The 24,330-nt window shown below is 52.2% G+C and overlaps 1 protein-coding gene and 1 long non-coding RNA gene across 5 annotated transcripts in view; one reads left to right on the top strand and one right to left on the bottom strand.

Moving 5' to 3' along the window:
- The window catches only part of Syngr1 (synaptogyrin 1), a 28,168-nt gene extending 5,957 nt beyond the window's left edge, over positions 1 to 22,211 (bottom strand). The window contains exons 1-4 of one of the 4 annotated variants that reach the window (XM_030248440.1): positions 15,499 to 16,051; positions 2,864 to 3,101; positions 1,801 to 1,946; positions 104 to 379 (exon numbers count right to left, since the gene is read on the bottom strand). In XM_030248440.1, coding sequence (XP_030104300.1) covers positions 287 to 379; positions 1,801 to 1,946; positions 2,864 to 3,101; positions 15,499 to 15,531 — 510 coding nt within the window. In that variant the 5' untranslated portion in view covers positions 15,532 to 16,051 and the 3' untranslated portion in view covers positions 104 to 286. Of the gene's footprint in view, positions 1 to 103; positions 380 to 1,800; positions 1,947 to 2,863; positions 3,102 to 15,498; positions 16,052 to 22,052 lie in introns of those variants that run through there. The other 3 variants (NM_009303.2, NM_207708.1, XM_006520695.1) reach the window with 3 other exon arrangements.
- On the top strand, positions 21,711 to 22,812 carry Gm31134 (predicted gene, 31134). The gene is made up of 2 exons (NR_168675.1): positions 21,711 to 21,994; positions 22,534 to 22,812. It is a non-coding gene; the product is annotated as a predicted gene, 31134 (long non-coding RNA).
- Positions 22,813 to 24,330: the final 1,518 nt, after the last annotated feature.

Below are 24,330 nucleotides of genomic sequence, written 5' to 3'. Positions count from 1 at the left end.
TTTTAACAGCCCACCCCACTTTGTGGAAGGTTGGCTGTTGTTCTCTTCCCCAGCCAATAGGCTCCTGGGGCCAGGGCCCTGTCTAATCCACACAGGCACAAAATAGCTGCTCAATAAATGTTTACTGAAGGAACAAACACAAAGAATAAACCAAGGAAGCGATGCTGCATGAGCTAGCCAATGGTGAGCCATAGCTGACTTCCCCAGCCAGCCTCCTCCTGTCCTAGTGATCACACATCTCCAACACTGGGCCCTCCTGAGGTGTAGACTCCCTGTCCTTCAGGGACTACGGTTGTGCGGAGGCAGGGAACAGTGTGTTGTATTCCTCCTGGAAGGTAAGCTCCTTGAATCTGCGTACGGCCAGGGCTGCTGTCAGGCTCTGCCAGAGAGAGCAGGGGTGAGGTCGCTGAGGAAGCCGAAGGGCAGAGCTGCCTCAGGAAGGGCTGGCAGTGGGCAGCAGCACCAAGCTATTCGGTGTTTTCCCTCAATCCAATCGCTATGTTCCTGTCAGCGGCACCGTCTTAGCCAAGGGCAGGAATAGGGGAAGTCCTACTTTTTAGGGTACCTTCTTCCTAAATGAGCTCCCTGAGGCCACTTTGATCTTTCTGCCTAGTCCTGAAGGTATCAAGAGCTCTACGGTGACCATGGCTGGCTTCTGGGACCTGAACCACAAAACTCTTAGTTCCCAATACTGAGGTATAGAGTGCCCCCAGAAGATGGCTGTTGGGGTCCTCAAAAAGAAAAAGAAGTCTGGGCTGGAGAGATGGCTCAGTGGTTAAGACTCTCTAGAGGTCCTGAGTTCAATCAATTTCCAGCGACCACATGGTGGCTCGCAACCATGTATAATGGGATCTGATGCCCTCTTCTGGTGAGTCTGAGGACAGCAACTCATATACATAAAATAAATAAATAAATCTTTAAAGTCATCCAGGGAGAGTGGGGAGAGGGAAGACTGACTGTGTGCAGGCCAAGGGGGTCCCTTGAAGAACTTACAACAGAGTAACAGAAGGGGGAAGAGGAAAGGGGGCATGTTGACACCCCAACCTCTCTCGACTGGAGGGAGACTAGCAAGGGAGGAAATGGATGTGACCTAGACGGGCTAGCATTGCTGTGGCACAGGAAGCCCTTGAGACCTTCGGCTAGCCCTGAAAAGGACAGGCTCCAGCATGCTGAACCCCTAGATAACACATTCCTCCATATTTTTTTGCTTTGTTTGTTGGTTTGGTTTGGTTTGGTTTGGTTTGGTTTGGTTTTTGAGACAGGGTCTCCCCGTGTAGCCCTGGAACTCATTCTATAGACCAGGACAGCCTCAAACTCAGAGATCAGCCAGCCTCTTGTCTCCCAATGTTGAGATTAAAGGTGAATGCCACCATGCCAGACCTAAAAATAAAATTCCTTAAAAAGACAAAAAAATAAACAAGTACATTGCGAAGTTACTGAGCCCCGGTTTCCTTGTTTGGAAAGCAGAGCCAATAGGAAGCTTTCTCCTGGAGTGGGGAGACCCCAAGAGTGAAGATTCTGTCCGTGAAAGGGAAGCACAAAGGTGTGCTGTGTGCTCAGAGGCTAAGACAGGAGGCTCTCGAGCTCATGAACTATCTGGGCTATATGGTGATGTTCAAGTCACATCCTTAGGAAAGTGTTCCACATCAAGCCAAGGGGCTGCCTCGCTCAGGGAGGCTGGGCTGCAGGTGGCCTTGGAGCAGGTTCCCTCCGGGAAGCCAGGCTTAGCCCATCTACTCCATGGGACACAGCCTGGGGTTCGGCTGGAACAAGTAGGGACTCTACAGGACCTGTACTCACCCACGTGAAAATGGAGAAGAAGGAGAAGGCGATGGCAGCCCGGGCTGCGTCCGTCCCTTCGTTCAGAGGGTTGTCCTTGGGCTTGGAGACTTGCCACTGGTTGGCCAGGAAGCAGAAACCCACGAACCAGAAGAAGGCCCAGAAGGCTGGGGTGCCCAGGGCCAGGCCGGATGTCAACGACACACAAGGAGAAGGGGGAGAAAACAGGGCACCAAGGAACAGGGGGACAGTTCAAGAGCATGTTCCCATGCTCCCTGACCCCCAAATAATGAGCTAGGGGTTGGAGTAGAGGGAGGGAGCCGAGACACAGATTGGGAAGGACACAGAGCTGGGGTCTCGGGAGACCACAGAGAGGGCGGGAGTACAGGGAAGAAGGTACTGAGGGGAGGAGGCAGCCATACCGGGCTGGCAGTAATTCTCTAAACACTGCCACCTCCCTGGCTTGGTCAGGAAGGCTAGTGGCTTCTGCATGGGGCAGGAGGCAAGGGACCCTGCTCAGACCTCTAGAGAACTGGCGGGGAGGGGACAATTGGGACAGGACAATAGTGACTTCATGATCCGAGGCCTGGACCCCCCCCCACACACACACACTTTCCACTTGTGTGCAGCCTCCAGAAGCTGCCCTAAATGGAGTCCCTCTGAAGCTGAGCTGTGTGGGCTGGGTAGAGGGGCAAGATTTTCTGTGGATGCCCGTGGCCTACCAGAGCTGTCTAGGATAGAGTGGGCATGTACCAGCCTGTCCCTAAGAGGAGCTTCTGGGGAACGTTCATTTAGTCCTAGCTTGCTCTAGAAGGTCAAAGGGACCGCAGGCCCAGAAGCAGGGGCCCTCAGTCCTAATGATGCCCAGGCTGATTCTGGGACTCCCAAGGATGGGAGACCCTCAAAGGGTGGCAGTCCTTCCCAGGACCAATGGAAGGGGGCAGCTCCAGTCTTCCCAGGGAGGGGTGCAGAAGACCCCCTCCCCTCCCCAACCACGGCCCCTAGTCAGTCACCTACACTTCAGGGGAGGGTGGAGGAGAGAGCTCTCGACACACTGTTAAAGGGCACCCTAAAGTCGGCTCACCCGAGACACCGATGTCAGAGAGCACGGCCTTCTTGCGGTCCTTGACACTGCTGATCTGCGGGAAGTACACATCGAGCGCCAGGTAGAGCAGGCAGGTGAGGAAGGCCAACACACCCACAGTCACACCGTAGCTGCAGGCATTGGGGTTGCGGTTGTAGATGCAGAACTCCTCCTCCTCCTCTGGGTTGTTGAGGTAGCCCTCGTTCACGATAGAGCCGAAGACCACGATGGAGAAGACCTGCAAGGATAGGAACAGGTGTGAGCCGCGCTCCCCGACTCACTGTGAACACGAAGAAGGCTAGGTATGAAGCAGAAGATGCAGAGAGGAAGGGCCACTTGCCTGAGGTCACACAGCACAGGCAACATCAACTACTTCCTAACACTGCTGCAAGGACTTAAGGGCATCTGACTGCACAGGCAGCCTCTCCTACCACCTGACACCAAGGGTGGATGGGCCCACTGTGGGTGGCGCCATCCCCTTGGCTGGTAGTCTTGGGTTCTATAAGAAAGAAAGCTGAGCAAGCCAGGGGAAGCAAGCCAGTAAGTAACATCCCTCCATGGCCTCTGCATCAGCTCCTGCTTCCTGATCTGCTTGAGTTCCAGTCCTGACTTCTTTGGTGAAGAACAACAACGTGGAAGTGTAAGCTGAATAAACAAACCCTTTCCTCTCCCACTTGCTTCTTGGTCATGGTGTTTTGTGCAGGAATAGAAACCCTGACTAAGACAAATTGGTACCAGCATAGTGGGGTATTCCTGACCATGTTTGGGGGAGGACTGTGGAAGGACTTTGGAACTTTTTGCTAAAAGAGCCATTCAGTGGTAAGAGCTCTGTGGGATATTGTATAGGAGCTTGGAAGATAATGTTGAGAACAGTGCAGATGGTGGAGGCCTGGCTTGTGAAATTTCAGAGGGAAGATTAAAGACTTATCAGGGCCATTGTTGTTTTGATTGAGAAGATTCTGTGGTTTTGGTTAGCTGGGGCTAAAGAACCAGCTGTGATTAACGAGATACCAGAACCACTAAATCGAACCTTTGTGTTACTAGGACTATTGATGCTGGTTAGCTGGAGCTAAGAAATTAGCAGTGATTAAGAAGAGACCAGCATCACTGAGGTGAAATCTTCTGGGAAGTTTTTTCTGAGAGCACAGAGGCTGTGTTCCAGAGATAGCCAAAGTCGTATCTTGTGCTGTGGCTGGAGTTGGTACTGTGTAAGAGTCAACCAGGTGGTTCTGGTTTTGAAATGAAGGGGTCATGAAGAACAGTTGAGGCTCGGTACTGTGAGAGGCCATGGAAGGCCATTGGTGAAGGTGCAGCCTCAGTTTCAATTGATGGTGCAGGACTGAAGGGATCATGCAAAGGAGTTGAGGCTTGGCACCATGAAGAGAACCTATGAGAGGCTATTGGTGAAGCCAAGTTACAGTGGAAGACAGCAGTGTTTTGGAGATGCCAGTACCATGAGATGACCACCAAGAACAGCAGCAGCAGTGGAGTACAGGCAGCTGGAGCCTAGAAGAAAAGGTGTGTGCTACAAAGAGCAGAGTCAGAGAAGTGACCCAAGCTCTTGGAGGAACCCAGAAGATCATGAGTGGGTCCCAGACATTGAACAGTTAGAGTTTGATTTTGCTTTTGATTGTGACTGTGCCCTGATATTTTTCTCTCTTGAAGTAAGAAGGTATTTTAGTGGAGGCCACAGTTAAGACACTTTGAATTTTAAAAGATATTGGATATTTTAAAGGGATTGGACTTTTAATATGTAAAGACTGTGAGATTTTTAGATTTCAAGGATGAATAAGAAAGTAAGGGTTGAAGCTTAATACTGATGTGTTTGTATGTCAAGTTGACAAGGGGTCAATTGTACTGGCTGGTTTTGTGTGTCAACTTGACACAGGCTGGAGTTATCACAGAGAAAGGAGCTTTAGTTGGGGAAGTGCCTCCATGAGATCCAGCTGTGGGGCATTTTCTCGGTTGGTGATCAAGCAGGGAGGGCCCACTGTGGGTGGTGCCATTCCTGGACTGGCAGTCTTGGGTTCTATAAGAAAGCAAGCCAGGAGAAGCAAGCCAGTAAGTAACATCCCTCCATGGCCTCTGCATCAGCTCCTATTTCCTGACCTGCTTGAGTTTCAGTCCTGACCTCCTTTGGTAATAATGAACAGCAATGAGGAAGTGTAAGCTGAATAAACCCTTTCCTCCCCAACTTGCTTCTTGGTCATGACGTTTGTGCAGGAATAGAAACCTTGACTAAGACAGATCCCAAAGCTGGTGTGGAATTCAGGTCCGATCCCATCCTCTAAATCAACAGTTCCTGACACCTGCCCAGCTCCATATTGTGTTCCTCCTGAATGGCCTAGGCTGTTCTGTCTGGTGTCTCAGCCCACAAGCCCCGTCCTACCCCAAGGGAACGAAATGACAAATCAGAAACTGGAAGGGGTAACAATCCCTCCAAGTGTGTCCCATGGGCCATTCTGTAAGTTGTAGCTAAGCTAACCCTGTTCACTTCAGCTGGATGGGCAGCTGGCTCAGGCTGTGGTGACCCTGCCTCCTGATGGTCACACCCCACAATGGCTGGAACAAGTGATCTGCTTCTAAAAGACAATGTGGTTAAAAAAACATGTCTGGGCAGTCGTGGTGCATACCTTTAATCTGAGCACCTGGGGGGTGGGGGTGGGGGGCAGAGTCAGACAGAGCTCTTAGACAGAGGCCAGCCAGGGCTACACAGAGAAACACTGTCTCAGAAAAAAAAAAAATGTCTGGACTCATGAAGCCCCACCCTTTTCCTGAGGAGCTACAGGTGGCCAGTAGCTGCTAGGGCAGCCATCTTCCTCATAGTGCAGGGCTGGTGAACTGTGCTTGCCCCTACTGTGCTCATACAAGCAACTTTAAATGCAAAGACACAGGGCTATAGAGACAGCTCAGGGGTTAAGGTCTTGCTACTCTTCCAGAGGACCTGGGTACAGTTTCCACCTGTAATTCCAGCTCCCGGGGATCTGACGCCCTCTTTTGGCTTCTGTGGGCACTGCACACACACAGTACTGACACAATGTACACATACATACACATAAATAAAGCATAAAGACATGAAGGTAAGAGCTTGTTGGGAACGGTGGGGTGGGGCTTGGGGGTCGTCGGGAGAAGGAAGATGAAGGGATAACTGGGAGAAATATGGTCAAAGTACACTCTATAAACGTGACATTATGTAAGCAGCGAGGGATTGCTTCTGGCTCCCAGTTCACTCACTCTCTTGTCTCCTGTCCCTGCCTGCTCTCTTGGAAGCCAACTGCTGTGTTTCAAGATGCACCATAGAAACCCACACAGCAAGAAGCAGAGAGAAGTCTCTGGCTGGTAGACTGAAGGGAACCGAAGACTGCCATCAGCAGCCTATGGAATGGGGGTGGACTGGAACTCAACCAGCACCGTTTTTAGTAAACTTGAAATGGATGCATCCGGAGTAGAGTCATCACATGAGACCACTGCGCTGGCTGATACCGCGGCTTTAGCCTGTGAGAGACTTGGAGGCAATGGAGCCTACCTAAGCAGATTCCTGACCCACAACAACTGAGATGACAAGTGACAGCTGTTTTAAGGCCATAATTTAGGGACAATTTATTATGCCGTGATAGGTAACTAATATATAGCCGGTGTTAATGAATGTGCCTGAAGCTGCACAACTGGTAAGTGACAGAAATGGGGTCCAAACCCAGGGCACCTACCTGTCACCGTCATGCTTCCTTCCTGGATGGGGAAAGGTCAGATCTCGGAGAGACTGAAAAAGGCTTATGTGGCCTGAGGTGAGCTGGAAGCGGAAGCTGGGACAATTGCTGTTGCCCATTCCCACTCGCTGTTGCTTTGCATCTGTGTGTGTACGAATGTGTGCATGTGCACCTGTGTGTGTGCACACATGTATGTGTACCCATGTATGTGTGTGTGCACACATGTATGTATGTATAGGCCAGAAATCAATGTCAGGTCTTCCTCTGGTCCTCTCTGCCTTACTCTTAGAGAGAGGACCTCTCACTAAACTTGGAGCTCAGAGGTTCAGTTAGACTGTCTGGCTGGTGAGCTCCAGAGATCCTCCTGCCTCCCTCCACACTATTGCTACAAACTCAAGCCACCGTGCCCAACTCTCAGGTGAATAGTGGGGACTGAACTCAGGTCCTCATGCCTGCAGAGCAAAAACCTACCAACTGAGACGTCTCCTCAGCAACAACTTTCCACTTATTTAAAACTGTATTTTAGCCGGGCGTGGTGGCGCACGCCTTTAATCCCAGCACTCGGGAGGCAGAGACAGATGGATTTCTGAGTTCTAGGCTAGACTGGTCTACAAAGTGAGTTCCAGGACAGCCAGGGAGAGAAACCTTGTCTCGAAAAACCACACACACACAAAAAAAACCCAACAATAACTGTATTTTATGTGCAGTGATAATCTGTCTGTGCACCACAGTGTGCAGAACCCATAGAGGCCAGAAGAGGGCGTCAGATCGCCCTGTGAGTCACCATGTGGGTGCTGAGAGTGGAAGCTTTGCCCTCTGAAAGAGCATTTAGTGCTTTTAACTGATGCCCCCCCCCCTCCTTGTATCTTTCTATAAAGAACTGTCACTTCAGTATCAGCCTGGCATGCTCACAGCTGACACCCAGAGGATTAAAGAAACCGAGATACAGACAATGAGGGAAATCCAAGAACCATTCACACTGTTTTCTTGTCTTCTTATGTGTCACATGACAGTGGTCCGATTTAGCTATGGCCTCATGACTGCCTCGTGACATCCCCGAGGCCTCAGGGCCTGTGATGTTTGAATTTCTATTAAGTGCCTGCACTTTACACGATGCTGAAAGGTGCAGAGCGAAGCAACAGAAGGAAGACAGGCACAGGCACTTGGGGGAATTATGCAAGCTTTTCCTGAGGAAAAATGAGAGCGAGCTTGAGGCCACAGGTTCCGGACACTGAAGGAAGATTAAGCAAAGCCCACAGCCCTTTACAAGGTGGATCCTGACCCAGCCATTAAGGGAAGAACTGAAATATGCAATGAAACTAGACACAAGGGCTGGGGTGTGGGAACGGGGGAGGGGCAAGGGAGGGCAGAGGCAGAGATGTGCTAAGCACACAAGACATTCTGAGTTCCTGAGTCTTATCTCTGGTGCCCAACCTAGACACAAGGTCACATATTTTGTGTTTTGTTTTGTTTTTCTTTCTCCTTTCCTCCTTTCCTTCTGACAGGTCTCACTCACTATGTAGAAGCAGACTGGCCTTGAACTTTGAGACCCACTTGTCTCTGCCTCGAGTGCCGATTAAAGGCTTGTGCCACCATGCCACATACTTGATGTGATTTCTTCTACCGGCTGCTTTTACCACAGGCAAAACAGCGGCAGAGCAGAGCAGAAAGCAGGGGATGAGGGGGGTCGCCTGATGGGCAGAGAAGGAGATCTTTGGAAATGTGAGGCCAGCCCAGTCTAGACAGCAAGCTCCAAAATACTTAGGCCTACATAGTGAGATCCTATCTTGATTTAGGAAGAAAGGAGGGAAGGGCGAGAGGGAGGGAGGGAGGGAGAGAGGGAGGAAGGAAGGAAGGGGCTAGGTTTTTGGTGAGCCACAGGATACCACAGACCTGTCCATACAGGATATTCGGGCTCACTGGCTCTACATCTGGCTCATGAAACCCAGCAGGTGATTTAGAATGGCTCACTGACAGAAAAGGCAAACTGAGACTCACAAGGTAACCAGCCTCCAGTGGAGGGCCTGAAGTAAGGGACCAGGGGACCAGGTGGTGAGAGAGAGAGAGAGAGAGAGGCCAGCAGGTAGCCTTGCTGTACCTTGTAACATCAATATGATGGCTAAGCAACACTGAGTTCAGGCTGGTGCTCAGGGGAACAGGAGGGGAGTGGCCTATGATAGGGTTTCAAAGACTATGTCAGGGGCTCCAGGGCTACCCACACCCCAGGCAGGCAGGGCAGGCGCTGAGGGGCAGCAGCCTAGACCAAGTGCTACCTGGTCTCTGCACACTGCCATCTGCGTCTGGCAGCTACAAAGACCCAAGGCGTCTAGCAGCAAATGGCCAGGTCCTGTACGTCACCTGATGCCACCAAATCAGCAGAATGGAAGCCTTTTGACTAGATAGATTTCAGAAAAACCTGCTATGGGCTGGAGAGATGGCTCAGTGGTTAAGAGCACTGACTGCTCTTCCAAAGGTCCTGAGTTCAAATCCCAGCAACCACATGGTGGCTCACAACCATCCTTAATGAGATCTGACGCCCTCTTCTGGGGTGTCTGAAGACAGCTACAGTGTACTTACATATAATAATAAATAAATCTTAAAAAAAAAAAAAAGGAAAAGCCTGCTACAGTCAAATCTGAGGTTTGTTGTGTACTGGACAATGAACGTTCTAGAAAAAGTATCTTCTGGTGAGATGGCTCGGGGGATAAAAGCGCTTGCAGCACAAGCTTGGCGACCTGAGTTCGACTCTCAGGACCCACATAAACATCGAAGGAGAGAAACAGCTCCGCAAAATTGTCTTTGACTTCCACCTGTGCACGGTGGCACACTCGTGCGCATGCTCGCACACACACACAGGGGATGTAGTTCATTGGTAGGTCAGGTGCTAACCATCCTGGTACCTCAAAACAAAACAATACCAGCTTCTCCACATGAGGTTTGCGCCCCAGAGCAGGGCATGCCTCACAGGAATAAGAGAAAGTTCCTTTCAGATAGCTTCCCTTCCCTGGAGGCTACAGGGAAGAAGGAGCCAAGCCAGAGTACTCTTGAGCAACGCTGCCTAGGAGGTGCCTAGGAGGTGCCTAGGAGGTGCCTAGGAGGTGCTTCCTGTGGCCAGGAAATAGCACTGCAGGTGCTAGCGCAAGAGTGGGCCCCACTTCTCAAAGCAAGGAAAATGGCCTCCAAGGCTGAGAGAAGGAGCCGAGAGGGGAAGCAGGCAGGCGGAAACCTGGGCCTTGGGGAAAGCTGATGAGGAACCATCAAGATTGGGTCTCTAGGGTAAGCCAAACAGGGAGTCCTTGGAGAGGCCAGGAAAAATGTGCTGGAGACATGCGTCCCCAGGAGGGTGAGGCACAAGATCATAACACTCTCAGAAGGACAGAAATGGGAAGCCTGTGGCTCCACAGTGGCGGTGGCAGGCTCCGGCTCTGGTCAGGCACTCACCACAGGCTGTGGGCTTCTTGGTGCCTGCAACCTTGTAGAAACAGGGCATTGAGTGCAGTAAGACCTTCCTGTGGGGAGTGACCCTGTGGGGTACAAGTCTGGTCTGAGAACCCCTGCAGGGCCTTGGGTCTTTAGCTATGCAATTTCACTTGTCTGAACCCACGCTCAGGGGGAACACAACAGCCCAGGGCTTCCAATGTACTTTGAGGAATGAATGCGTGCCTGCCAGGCCCAGGCGGGGACGACCCAAGTGAGCCTCAGAGAGATGTTGGATTGATGCATAAGGGGAATAGATGCTTAGGCCGACAGCAGGAAGGTCAAGATGATCAGGGGAGGATCCTGAAGTCAGGCCCTTTGAGATGGGCTAATAAGAAGCCGGCCCCGCAGGGATCTGAGGCACACATAATCCAGGCAGAGGAATGGAAGCAGAGAGGCTGCTGTGGACCAAGGATGCAGCGGAGGTGTGGGGATAGCCGAAGCCGTCAACACAGGCTGATGGACTGTAGGGTGGCCATTGTCTTCGGGCACAGGAAGCACAGTAGTCTGAACAAGCTGGGTGACAAAACCTGGCTCTGAGTCACGGAACCCTTCTCACTGGTCCCGTTACCTCGAATGTGTCACCACCCTACAGATGGAAGGTCACGTTTGGGGTTCCTCTCTCTACAATCTGGATACATCCTGAGTTTCTAGGTATAGAGGCCGCCCCATTCACACTCTGGGGGCTCTGCTCTCCTTCAGCTATGAGCTTCCTCCCTTCCTTTCCCTGTCCTAGGCCCCCTTCCAGGCCTTCTTCCTTGGAGACTGTTCCTAGTACAGGTCACACCTCAAACTCTGTGACAGGTGCAGGAAGAACACACAAACCTCAGGGGTGTGACCGTGTCACAAACACAGATCGGCACTGCATGGGGCGGGGCCTGGGAGGTGTCTTTCTAGAGGTCAGTATTTTATTCACTTAACAGCAACTCCTGAGCACTTCATATGTATATCTTCACCACAACCGCAAGGCAGGCAAGGTCCCTGTTCACACTGATGGAGACAGATATGTACCAAAGTCCTGAAGTGCACCGGGAAGAAGCACTAAGTAGTCTAAGAGAAGACAGACTAGGTGGACAGGGGGGACCTCTGAAGAAGCGACCACTTAGCCAGGCTGCAGTCAGGTCCCTTAACCCATCAGATATCTGGAAAACAGCCCTAGGGTGCAAATGAGTTCAAGGTGTGGCAGGAGATGAAGGAAGCTGATGCGGAGCCCAAAGACATCTGGGAATTAAGGTCACCAAGGCAAGCAAAGGCTGGGCCCCGGGCCTCTAAGGTCAGGGTGGTTCCAGGAATCAATGCAGACCCAGAAGTGGTTCAGTAAGCAACCTGTGTTTGCAAAGAATGGGCCGGACAGCTGCAAGTCCCTGCAGTGTCAAGGCTGGACAGAGCCAGGGAGTTCGGACTGCAGCAGAGGTGCGGCCTGCAGAATTTGCCCAGATCCCATACAGCAAAGAATTATGAACCTGAGAGCAGACTTGATCATCGGGGATAGAGGTGTGCACCTGAAAGCACCATACCCCTGCAGGGGACAGGAGCCGACAGATAGACAAACTGTCTCCAAGGACCTACAACCAGTCTCTGGAGGTTTCCAAAGCTCCCTACAGGACTCCTCGCTGGCAGCAATGATCTAGTTTCTCACCCAAGTGGGAACCCCCTAGAGCAGGGGACAGGGCCTCAGGTGCTCTGCCTCTCACAGATGTGGAGAGAGGAAGGGCCCACGGTGTGAACTGATGTGTGCTGACCCACCAAACACACTCACTCCTGTCTGAGGATTGGGACTGAGAGGCTGAGGGGGAGCCAGCACTGGCATGCCAGGTTCTCTGAATCCAAAGCTGGTGCCCTGTGCCAGGCAGCCTCCCTAGGTAGCTCCTTAAGGCCAGATCTGCAGAGGCTGCAGGCAACATACGGAGTAGCGAAAGCAGATACCAGTGAACCGGAAACCAGAAGGAAACTCTATATGGATCCAGCGGTGGCCAGGACACTGGGGAAAAATACATTGCGGTTGTTGGCTGGGCGGTGGGGAAAGAAAAAAGGTCCCACAGACACAGCAGAGCACCCAGACAGCAGGACATGACCCAAGGGGGCCACCTGACGGCAGCGGGCTCCAAAGGAATCTCCTTCTCCACGACAGCTTAAGAAAATGGTGGGGAGGGCTGGGGAGGGCTCAGCAGGTAGAGGTTACCAAAGCCTGGCTTCCTGAGTTCTGTCCCAGGATCCACACGGGGTAGAAGGGGAAAACCAAAAGCTATCCTCTGACAGCTGTGTGCTGTGGCAGGCACCCCTAAATAAACACAATAATAAAACAGAAGGGAAAACCCAGCTGAACAGCCTCCGCCATGGTTTCCACCCGATTCTGAATGCATCCATCCTGTCTTTAGAAACAGAGCCCAGACCAGATGGTGCTTGGTGTAGACCCACGGCCAACTCAGAAGCGAGCCAGAGGAAAGATCAGATTGGAGAAGAATTCCAGGATTCTGGGTTGCTAAATTCAGAGGTGCAGAGAGAATCAGACACCCCGGAAGTCCTGAGCCTCCGGGACCCCGGTGCCCTGGTCAGCTACGGGGAGGGGAGGGATGGCACAGCCGCAGGGTGCTGGAAAATTCTGCACACGCTGCTCCTCCTTTAGAACATGGTTTCCTTCCCTTTTTTTCTATCTAACAGGATCGAGGCAATGCCTTCTCTATTAGGATGTGGTGAGTGACCCCAACAACCTTGTGGACACCTCCTTCTTGGTGGTTCTCCCTACCCTGATCTCACAAGCTAGGATGTTTATGGTTTGTCTCCCATGAAACCTTGTACCAGCCTGCAGCCCCGGGGAAGCTGAAGCCAATAGAAGTACCCCACAGACTTGACCATTAACTCACCCATACATCCCAACAAAGCAACAAAGCATGGCCCCAGCCTGCCCTTCCATAGCACTCCAAGTCCTAGCTAGCTGCTTCCAAAGGGGGCAGATTCCAGACCCCAGTTCCAGGGAACCACGACAGCCCCCATGCAACCTGCCTGCCCATCTTCTAACAGACCAAATGATCAGTATACTAAGAATTCTGACAGAGCCAGGAGTTCTGGGGTGGGGCCAGCTCCAGGGCTCTAAGAACAGCTCCACTCCCCAACCCCATCCCTCAGCCAGCTTGGGACAGCACAAATTGTCTCAGCAACTCCAGAAGCCCTGGGTATGCCATGTGTGTGCAGGTGCCCAAGGGGGTTTAGAGATGACGTCAGATCCCTGGAACTGGAGCTGTAGGCAGGTGTAGTGAGCCACCTAACAACGTGGGTGCTGGGAACTGAACTTGGTAAGCAGCAAGTACTTTTTTGTTGTTGTTGTTTTGTTTTGTCTTGTTGTTTTTTTGTTTGTTTGTTTGTTTGTTTGTTTGAGACAGGTTTCTCTGTGTAGCTCTGGCTGTCCTGGATCTCACTCTGTAGGCCAGGCTGGCCTTGAACTCAGAAATCCGCCTGCCTCTGCTGGGATTAAAGGTGTGCGCCACCACGCCTGGCTCAAGCGCCTTCTTTTTGCAACTGGGTCTTAGCTAAGTCTGGTGCTTGCTTATGTACCCCAGTCTGCCTTGAACTCACGACAGCCCCCTGACTCAACCTCCTGGTATAGTGCCACCACACTAGTCTGGAAAGGTCTTTAGATAAATGCCAGGCTTATCCAAATTAGCTGTAGACACACACACAAAGGGTCCCATCTACCTACCAGATCTCAGACCTGGGTTGGACCTCACCCCTAATATGGCCATCTGGCCTCTCACTTCAGCTTCTCTACATAACTCTGTAACACTTCATGCTACCACCTTGGATCCAGGCCACCTCCACCGATCTTCAGGCAATGGGAGCAGTCACAACAGCCACCCTCTTTAAACCAAGGTCATGTTAGTGAGTCCCCTACTGAACTGGCACTCAGTTACCCCGGAAGTGAAATCACCATAGCCCCTCCCCTCTTTTCTGGCTCCTTAGCAAGCTCAACCTCCCAAAGCAATGGAACCTCAAGGCCTTTGCCCTTGGCTGTCCCTTAGTCCGGGATACCGATCTTTCCCCCAGATCTTCCCAGGGAGGCTGGCTCTGCTGCATCCAAGCAGCCACAGGAACCACGTGGCCACAAGAAGCCCTCCAGACAGGACTTTCAGATCCAGGACAGCTTCCAACCAGCATCCCCCATAACACAGTTACATAAGTTGTTCCCTATAGCTCAACTGTGGGGTTCAGGCTCCCCAGACCCAGCAGGAAGGTCAGGAGAAACCTGGAGGGGAGCAGGACCCAGTCTGACAGGCACAGGCAGTGCAGAGTTCAAGGACAGAACTTCTCAGCATCCCTAGCCCGGAGTACCTTGCACACATCCCATGGAAGTGCCCCCTCTCTAAACCTATTATGAGCTGGACTTGGCTGAGATCAGCATCTGGACTGAAGTAGGCTCCTCCCTAGCCCCAATCCTGCCTCCAGGGTCCCGACAGGAAACCATACTGAGATGAGTCAGGCTGCCAAGGGCCGTACTACAGACAGGTCCACAGCCGACAAGATCATGTGAGGGAAGCAGAGAAGACAGCTCAGGGACGCGTGACAGCTTCCAGCAGCGGCTCATCTGCCTGGAGAGCCTGGGCCTCTTCTCCCTGTAGCCTTGATGTGGCCACTGGGGATTATGTGATAATCTTCCCACAGACTGCCCTCACACGGTTTGGGGGTGCGGGGAGGGCGGCTGGTTGGGCAGGCAGAGACTAGGTCTCCTTGGGTGCTGAGATGCTACAAACTTCCCTTCCTGAGGCCGTGAAAACATGCCCCCCCACACGCCTCACCAGGAAGGAGAACCCAGAGGACTGCCTTGACTGACCAGCGCCCTCAATCAGTGGTGCCACCTCCGCCCCTTTTGAAAGAAGAAAGCAAGGCGCAGTTACCGCCTGAAGAAGTGTCCAAGTGTCCGAGCCCATCGCAGCTGGATCTAAGTACCCAGCTCACCCAGCGAGGCAGGTGGGTATTGGTGAATCCACCTCAGAGATGGACAGAGTTCTCCCCTTAGCTGCTGCCACTCTCCTTGTCAGATGATGCTGGCACCTAAGCCTGATACCGCCTTTCTCCTAGCCCCGGCTCCCTCCGGAGACAAAAATGCAAGAGGTTGCAGCTTTGCCAACTCTCAGTTATCTGCCCATCTACAAGGGCAGTGAGGAATCAGGAGCAAGCTGGGGAACCCAGGAGGGCTTCACAGGGGAGGTGACAGTTCTGGTAAAACAAAGGGGCAGAGTAGAAGTCCCACATCACATACCCATAGTGTGGAGCCCTCCTGAGAAACCAGCCATCACCCAGGACTGGGGCATCTGGCAGATTCCCCGCCCCCAAGGCTTATCGCCCTATTCAACTCTGCATAGGCTCCTTCTGCCTGGCTGGTCCTTATCCTGCTAAGTCTAGTCCGCGCCCTGTCGCTAAGCCAGGGTACACACCTCTGGCTGTCTCTTCACTTACCATCACCATTATTTTTACTGGATCCTGGTTCATATTTCCCTCATTAGTGTGAAAGCCTTCATTGCCTGGAGCAGGTATCCAGAACACACTCGGGGTATAGGTTAAATGAGAGGACAGTGTGTCCACATCCTATGCCTCTGAATTTACTGTAAGGGCATGCATGCAGAGGTCCTCACTGCCAGCCAGGCACCGTGGAAATCCATTTATAACAATCAGCCACGGGACTTGGCAACGTGAAGGTCAATGGATGAGCCTGAGGGAGAAGTGAAGTAGGAGCAAGCGAGCCTGCCGAGCCTGCCGAGCCTGCAGAGCCTGGAGCCTGCCGAGTGCTGTGTGCTGTACTAGACTGAGCACTCAGACCCTACAAGGGACCAGGGAAATGGGGAGGGAGCGGCTTCCTACGGTGAAGAGGGGAAAGGGCCAAGAGCAGAGAGGGGAACCTGGGGCAGGGGTGGAGGGTGGAGTGGGGGATGGGAGGAACGCCGAGGAGAGAAACACCAGATGCAGACACAGGAACTTGAGCATGTGAGAGGAGCCTGGGCCACCAAGTAGGGAGCTGGCCCACAAGGGGCAGCGTGCAGCTGTCAGTTGGGGAGTAGGACTGGATTTACCCCAGCTACAGCAGGTGTGCCAGAGCAGGGACCCAAGGTGGAGAGACAAGAAAGTCCAGGAATAAGGGTCATGGAGAGGATCTGTGGTTCAGAGGCCCAGGTCCAGGATCACAAGACAGACAAAGAAAGCTGAGGAGAACTGGGCATGGATGAGGGTGCACACACATAGCCCGGGGTGTGGATGGTAGCCCTGGCTGTGCCAGATAAGGAAGAGACTATGGAGAAAGGGGAGCCACGCTGTGAAATCAGAAGTTGGCACAGGGACCAGGACTGAGAGTTGGCACTGCAGACCAGGGAAGGTATGTGAGATAGGTAAATGTGGGGGGGGGGGGGGCAATCGTCACCCCGGAACCGGAACTGGTTCGTCAGAAGGGAAGGGAGGTACCAGGGCTGCAGCGCAGTCCAAGCTGGAGAACGGCCTAGAAGTGCTTGAGAGATAGGACCCTGAGCCTGCCCACCTCAGGTCTGACAAAGGGAAAGTGGGAAAAAGAAAACAGCCCTTGGCTGAATAGCTTCAGGGTACAGGGTTAGGGGACAGACCTGGTTACAGTTCAATTTACACAACAAGGACTTCAGGAGTGATGCAGAGGCTGAAGACCCAGGGCACAGGCCATGTCCACATGCTGCTCTGTAATTGCAGGTTACTTGAGAAATCTGGCTTGTCAGGATCGCCTTCATGGTCCCAGCTTGGGCTGACAGCCTGGGGCTGTACCAGCTAAAGTACCTCTTCCCACAATTCATTTCACCGGCACCTGCCTCCTCAACAGAGAAGATGAGCCAAACTCCATGCCTGGAAAAGAAGGCTCCCCCAGCAACATGAGGGTATGACTTCCCTGCCGAGCTCCAGCGACATTCGGCTCTGCTCACTCGTGTGTGCCAACGAGCCTCCCTCCACTGCAGTGCTTGTGAGCATACATGCACTCGGAGGCCAGAGATCAGCATAGGGTGTCCTCGGCTCTTGCTGCTCTCCTCCTTATTCTTTAAGGCAGGGTCCCTCACTGAGCCCGCAAGTCACTGATTTGGCTAGGCTAGCAGAGCTCCAGAGACCTGCCTGTGTAAGTCCCCACCCAGTGCTGGGGTTACAGTCACATGCTATTACATCTGCCTTGTACAACAGCGCTAGGGATCCAAAGCCAGGTCCTTAGGCCTGTAGAGCAAGCACTTAACTGGCAGAGCCATCTCCCCAGCCTTTTGCCATTGCTTCTTTAAGGATGGGCATACCGTGGGGCTGGAGAGTTGGTTGAGCAGCTAGAGGTTGTTCTTGCAGAGGACTCAGGTTTGATTCCCAGCACCTACATAGTGGCTCACGACCATCCACAACTCCAGTTTCAGAGGATCTGATGCTGTATCCTGAGTTCCACAGACACCAGGCATACAAGTGGTGTATAACGTACACATAGGCAAAACACTTATACATATAGAATCTAAGACACTGCCCTTCCCTTACTTAATGAATGGGGAAACTGAGGCTTGCAGAATATCTTGCTCTGTCACACAGCCAAGCAAGGCTGAAGGAGGCTGTCACAAGGCTTGCTCTATACCCTGCATGCTTTCTCTCCCACCAGGAAGCAGGTTTTTCAGGTCTGGCTTCCAAGCCTGGCTTCTCCAACTCCCCTGTTATCAGCCTCTCCCTTCCCCTCCTGGCTTCTCCTCATAGTCTCCCTGGCCTTTGTTCTACTCCCTCCAGGCTCAGCTTTGTTCCTCTGAGTCATGGGGCTGAGGACTGGCTCACCCATCCCAACTCCTCCGGCTGGCTTTAGCTGCCACATGAAGTCAGCTATTACCCTAGCACTTGGGAGACCAGAAGATCATAAATTCAAGGACATCCTAGGCTATACATCACTCTTTGTTTTTTTTAAGATTTATTTATTTATTATCAGTAAGTACACTGTAGCTGTCTTCAGACACACCAGAAAAGGGCATCGGATCCTATTATAGATAGTTGTGAGCCACCATGTGGCTGCTGGGATTTGAACTCAGGACCTTTAGAAGAGCAATTGGTGCTTTTAATCGCTGAGCCATCTCACCAGTCCCCTACATGAATCTTTTAAAAAAAGAAAGAAAGAAAGAAAGAAAGAAAGAAAGAAAGAAAGAAAGAAAGAAAGAAAGGAGAAAAAAAAAAGAAAGTAAACCAATTAGCTGGGTGTACCTTTAATTCCAGCACAAAAGAAGCAGAGGCAGGTGGATTTCTGAATTCCAGACCAGCCTGGTCTACACAGAGAAACCCTGTCTCAAAAAAACCAAAAAAATAACAAAAACAAAAAGTTAAAAGGTGCTGGAGATACTCCTGTAAGAGCCCTTGCTGCTCTTCCAGAGGACCGGTAATGGTACTCAATTCCCAGCACCCAGGTTAGGAGGCTCATGCCTCTAACTCCAGTTCCAAGGGTTTAAATGATCTCTTCCTCCTCTGTCCCCTGCACAAATATGCACACATAAACACATACACATTTTAAAAAATGAAATGAAAATTTAAAATATTTAAAGGAGGCTGAGGATGTAGCTGATGGTGGGCTTGCCTGGCACGAGTGACGTCCTGAGTTCCACCACTGTTACTGAATAAAGCCAGGTGTGGTAGCACAGCCTAGAATCCCAGCACCAGAGGGAGGCGGAGGCAGGACAATCAGTTCAAGGTCATCCTCAGCTATGTATCAAGTTTGGGGCCAGCCTGGGCTATATAATAAGACCCTGTCTTTTTTTTTTTTTTTTTTTTTTTTTTTGGTTTTTCAAGACAGGGTTTCTCTGTGTAGCCCTGGCTGTCCTGGAACTCACTTTGTAGACCAAGCTGGCCTCGAACTCAGAAATCCGCCTGCCTCTGCCTCCCAAGTGCTGGGATTAAAGGCGTGCGCCACCACGCCCGGCGACCCTGTCTTTTTAAAACAGAACTGGGGAGGGGAAAAGGGAATAAGAAAACAGATGGTGGCAATAGCTTGCAGTTGCCCTGGACGGAGTCCCAGCTCTGCCTTCCTCATCAAGTGCAGTCTGGCCTTGCCCAGCCTGGGGGAAGGAATGACAGCCAAGAGTCAAGGGACAAGTGGGTTCTGGGAAGCCCTGCTTCTGTGCCATTGGGGTCAGTGGGCTCCAGGGACCCAAGGTTCACAGGGTCCAGGTTGAGTGACGCCCCCGCCATCTCACCTTTTGGAAAATCAACAACAAACGATCATCCTGGTACAAGTTCTACAAACCCACACGCCTATGTGTACATCGTGCTGGCACACACCACGCCGTGGTATCAGTAGTCCCAGCTTGAATGGGCCTGAAGGGGATGGGGGCCTGGGAATCTGGCTCTATCAATGCTAAAGCCAGGAAGGTTCGAACAAACCTGAACAAATCGGTCACCCCAGACCCAGGCCCTGGCTCTCTTAGCTCCATGGGGAAGTATGGGGCTACCAGACCCCACAGTAGATGCAAAAACGTGAGGGCAGAGAGAAGGCGTGGGGGCCTGCTCCAGAATGTGTTGAAGATGTCTATACAGCACAGACTATTCAAAAAGATGGAACAGAAACAACGCGGCACATCATGAAATTTACCATTTCTTCTATTTCATTCTTTCTCACCCCACCCAACCCCACCCAACCCACCCCAATCCACCCTACCGGAGCTGAACCAGGGCCTTACACTTGTTAGGCAGGTGGTCTACCACTGGCCACAACCCTAGTCCCCTCTTCACCTGAAGTGTGTACTTCAATGGTATTATGTATCCCACATTGCTGTCCAATAATGAGCAGGTAATACTTCAGTAATCAGGTAGGGGTGCAAAACTCTTTATCTTCCTTTCAGGCAGTCTCCTGTAGCCCAAGCTGGCAATTTGCTATCTACCTTAGGTTGGCCTTGAACTCTGATCCTTCTTCCTCTACCTCCTGAGTACAGACAGTACAGGCATGCACCACTGCTCAAAGCCTTTCTTGTGGGGCCGGGGGTGGGGGGGGAGGCTTTTTTGAGACTCAGTTTCTTTGTGTAGCCCTGCCTGTCCTAAAACTCACTCTGTAGACCAGGCTGGCCTTGATCTCAGGTATCCACCTGCCTCAGTCTCCAAGTGCTGGGATTAAAGGTGTGCACCACCACTGCCCCAGGACCAAAGCTTTTTTTTTTTTTTTTTAATCTAGATTTTAAAAACATTTTTTTTTCCCCTCTAAATGCCATTGCTAAAAATATAGAGCACCTGGGATCCAGGTGTGGGAGCAGGGCCTGAAGGTCGGGTCGGGAAGGGCTTGGGGCTGGGCTTCATCACCTTTACAACCTTCCCAGTCTGGAAACTACAGGAGTTGCCATCTCCTCTGCATCAGAAGCCCAGTCCTCTGGTGACAGGAAGACTTGAATTCCAAGGCTTGCCTGCCTTTCCCAAGATCCATGAGTGGGTGCTAGATCTAGTTCATTTTTCTCCCTCCTGCTGGGCATGTCCTCCTTTGACCCTGATGTGAAGTGTAGGTCCTCTGTGTCCCACTAGAACCAACATGACATCACCTCCACGAAGCACATCCATGCCACAGCAGGGAGACCTCTGGTCCTGGCTCCCTCTCTAGTAGGACTGTGGGCTCCCTGAGCATCAGGACCGAGCCTGAGCCTGAGTCATGCTGCCCTCCCTCCCTTCCCTCCCCTCCGGGCCTGGCAGACTCAATAAAGCTTTGCTAAATGAAGCCATCACCGGTAGAAATGACCCAAGCAGAAGGAACGCCCACGCCCCCTCACAAAGCTTGTGTTTCCAACATCCCAGCCAGGGGCTCCAGAGAGGTCAGAGGAAGCAGCGCACCTGAGCAGGCAGGTGCCTCCAGGGTTCCCGTTTTACCTAGGGCCTGCAGGGGCATCTGAGAGCTGGGGAGGGCCAAGAATGAATAAATCCGGTGTCACAAACCCTCGCGGATATAGCTGGGCTGCACGGCCATGAAGAGTAACAGAAACAAGGCTCCCCACAAGAAGGAAACGTAAAAGATCCCCGTAAGACCAGAATTAATCTCAAGCCATTCCACGCATCAGATCCTGAAATGGCCCTGAAAACGAGGAAAGGAGGGCACCTCTGCAAGCCCGGGTCACAGCTGACTTCGGTTATTAGCCCCCAGGGGTCCGTGACCCGTGTCACCAATGCAGGCTCTTCTGGTCTTAGCACAACAGGAATGGACCCCCAGATCTACAGGGGCAAGACCCTCCATGAAGCCAGCCAACCCCAGAGCCTACAGGCCTCCTCACCCTGGGGTGCAAGGCCTCCTGAGCCACTCCTTCAAGATGTTTCTGCCCCACCCCCCAGGTTTGAGCTGAGCCCCACTCAGCACTGGGGGACCTGCACGGACTAGGTGGGCTAAAGATTGCGAACAAACAGACTTCTCTGCTCTCTATTGCATGGAAGGAACCTTTCTCCAGACCACATTTAGAATCCACTCAGGTGTTTGTTAGGGATCGGAGAGTTGCGGATTCATAAAATGTCAGAGCCCAAAGGGGCCTGGCTCCTCCCACCCCTATAAATCGAGAAACTGAGGCATGACATAAGAGGTGACGCTCCCCACCCAGATCCGAACTGAATCCCTCGTATCTTTTTTGGGGTGGTTCCCTGCCCAAGGTCACGCGGCAAAACAGATGCGGGTCTTGACGGAACCCAAAAATCCAGGCTCCAGACTCAGAGCTCCGCAGCGTACAGAGTGAGCAACAAAATCTAGTTCCAGGTCCTCGCCCCGAAAGCGCGCGGCAGGTGCAGCAGTGCGCCCTAGAAAAAGATCCACGCCCTGATCCGCGCCCCCCAATAAGCGGCCTTAAACTTGGGCTCCGTCCCCACCGACGCACGAGAACCTAGCCGCTAAGTGTAAAGCAGCGACAGCCTGGAGGTCTCGGCGATGGGACTGAGGACCTCGGTGACAGGGGCCGTGATCCGCTTGTGTCAGCAGGGCCGCCCGGGCCAGGTGAGGTCGCGTCGGTGTCCGGCGCCCCGCGCCCCAGCCCGCCTTGCTGTGTCCTTACCCAAGACACGACGCGCAGGATGGTGTGTGGCTGCCTCACCAGGGTGTAGGGGTCGAAGGCGCCCCCGGCTTTGCCCGCTCCGTACGCACCCCCTTCCATCGTGGCTGCACCGCGCGGCGCCCCCCGCTCGGCGCGCGCCGCCGACCCGTGCGCGTGCGCGGCGCCCCCGCCCCCTCCCCTGCGCTCGGCTAGTGCTTGCCGGGGCTCCCGCCAGGGGGCGTCCGTGCACGGCAGGTGCAGCTCCCCGAAGCTCGCGCTCAGAAAGCGGGTGCTTCTTGGGGTCCCGGTGTGGGGCGCGCTCCCAGCCAGCGGGGTGACCTCTTTGCAAAATAGCGCGTGATCAGGGTGTGGACAGAGAGTGCAGCCGCATCCCCGCTTTCGGAAGCCCTCTGAGATGTAGTTCTTCAGGAAACTCTTTTTGTTATGTATTTATTTATTTATTCATTTGCCTCTTTCCTTTCGCTCTCTGCTTCAAATAAAGGGAAGGGGCTCCGTTTGATCGTACAGTGGCTCATTGAACGCGTCCGTAGGTCGCTGGCTGCAGTAATGACCCTCTCTAAGAGATCTGCACAGCCTTCTCGGGCCCCCAGAACCACCTAGCCGCCGAGCTCCACCGATGATGTCATGCACGCGCCCCCTGACCTGGAAGGCGCTGTAAGGGAGGCAAAAGCTGGGAAAAAAACAGACCTGAGACTCCCTTCCCCTTCCACCACAGCTCCCGATCCCTTTCCTTAATCCAATAATTAATTATGTACTTATTTCTTCCGTTGTCTCCTCTGTCTGTGTGCTCCTGCTGGTCAGGTTTTGTTTATATCCAAAGGCCTCACAAACAGTAGGTGGTCAATAAATATACTCTACCCCCTCCCAACCCCAACATAGTTGGCCCTTTGGGGCTCTTGGGGGCTTTTTTTGTTTGTTTGTTTGTTTTTTGTTTTTTTCGAGACAGGGTTTCTCTGTATAGCCCTGGCTCTCCTGGAACTCTGTAGACCAGGCTGGCCTCGAACTCAGAAATCCGCCTGCCTCTGCCTCCTGAGTGCTGGGATTAAAGGCGTGCACCACCACGCCCGGCTCTCTCGGGGGCTTTTGTCGTTGTTTTTATTTGTTGTTTTTGTTTTGTTTTTGAGACAGAGTGGCTTGTAGAGGCCGGCCTCTGGAATTCACCGGGAGGAGGGGGATGGGTTTTGAATTTCTATTCCTCCTGCTGCTTTATCCCTGTGATGGAGTTTCAGGTCTGAGGCAGCTGTTATACTATGATCCTATAAAACGTCTAGAGGAAAACAAGGGAAGATCTTTATAACTTTGTACATTGGAAGACTTTTTTTCATTTTTATTTTCTCTTTGTCTTGTATTAGTGTCTGCCTGCATGTTCATATGAGCATCGTATAAATGCATTGCCTGAGGAGGTGAGAAGAGGGTGTGGGATTCCCTAGACCTGGAGCTCTACAGACCTTTGTGGGTCACTGTGTGGGAATCAAACTCTGGTCCACTGCAAGGACAAGTGCTCTTAACTGCTAAATTCACTGTATAGCCCGTGTTCAGTTCAAACTCGGGACAGTCCCATGTCCTGAGATCACAGGCATTAGCCATCACATCTAACAAAGCATTTTCCCTGAAGCACAAAACTGTGTGGTCAGGAGGTTCCTGGGCTGAGCAGCCAGCACCGGTACTTACTACAAGTCCTTGAATGTTGTACAAATATCCTCCTCTTGCCCATATGTACCTTGTCCTGAGTTCTATGGCACACATAGATGAACACGTTCATATCTTTCCACGATTTATCTCATAACAATAAATTCACAGGGTGGAGCAGTTTCAACAACAAGTATGCCGCCTACACCTTGGTAATCTAGCCAAGGTGATTTTATTCCAATCCCAATTACTCATATTAACACGCTTGTCACCCGGCACACGGGAAATCAATGAACTAATCAACCTATCTACGTATATGTGGTTTACACAATGACCGTGCAGTTTAAAAGGCATGGCTGACAGCGGTGGCACACACCTTTAATCCCAGCAGAGCCAGGGCTACACACAGAGTTCCAGGACAGCCAGGGCTACCCAGAGAAACCCTGTCTCAAAAACAAACAAACAAAATAAATAAAGGAAAGGCTACCACATAGTTGAAGAGGTATCAGAAGCAGGCTTACGGAAATGCAAATAGATGCAGAAAAGACAAGGTAAGAACCCAGCCAGCATCAAGGAAGAGAGTATTGCTGAGAGATCACTGGAGTGTCAGCTCCAAATCTGAACTGCCAGGGCAAAGACAGGCACAGGA

Source organism: Mus musculus, chromosome 15 (genome assembly GCF_000001635.26).
Source record: "Mus musculus strain C57BL/6J chromosome 15, GRCm38.p6 C57BL/6J".
NCBI classification, from domain to species: Eukaryota; Metazoa; Chordata; class Mammalia; order Rodentia; family Muridae; genus Mus; species Mus musculus.
Note: the sequence above shows the minus strand (reverse complement) of the source record. Positions and strands in the feature narration are given on the sequence as shown.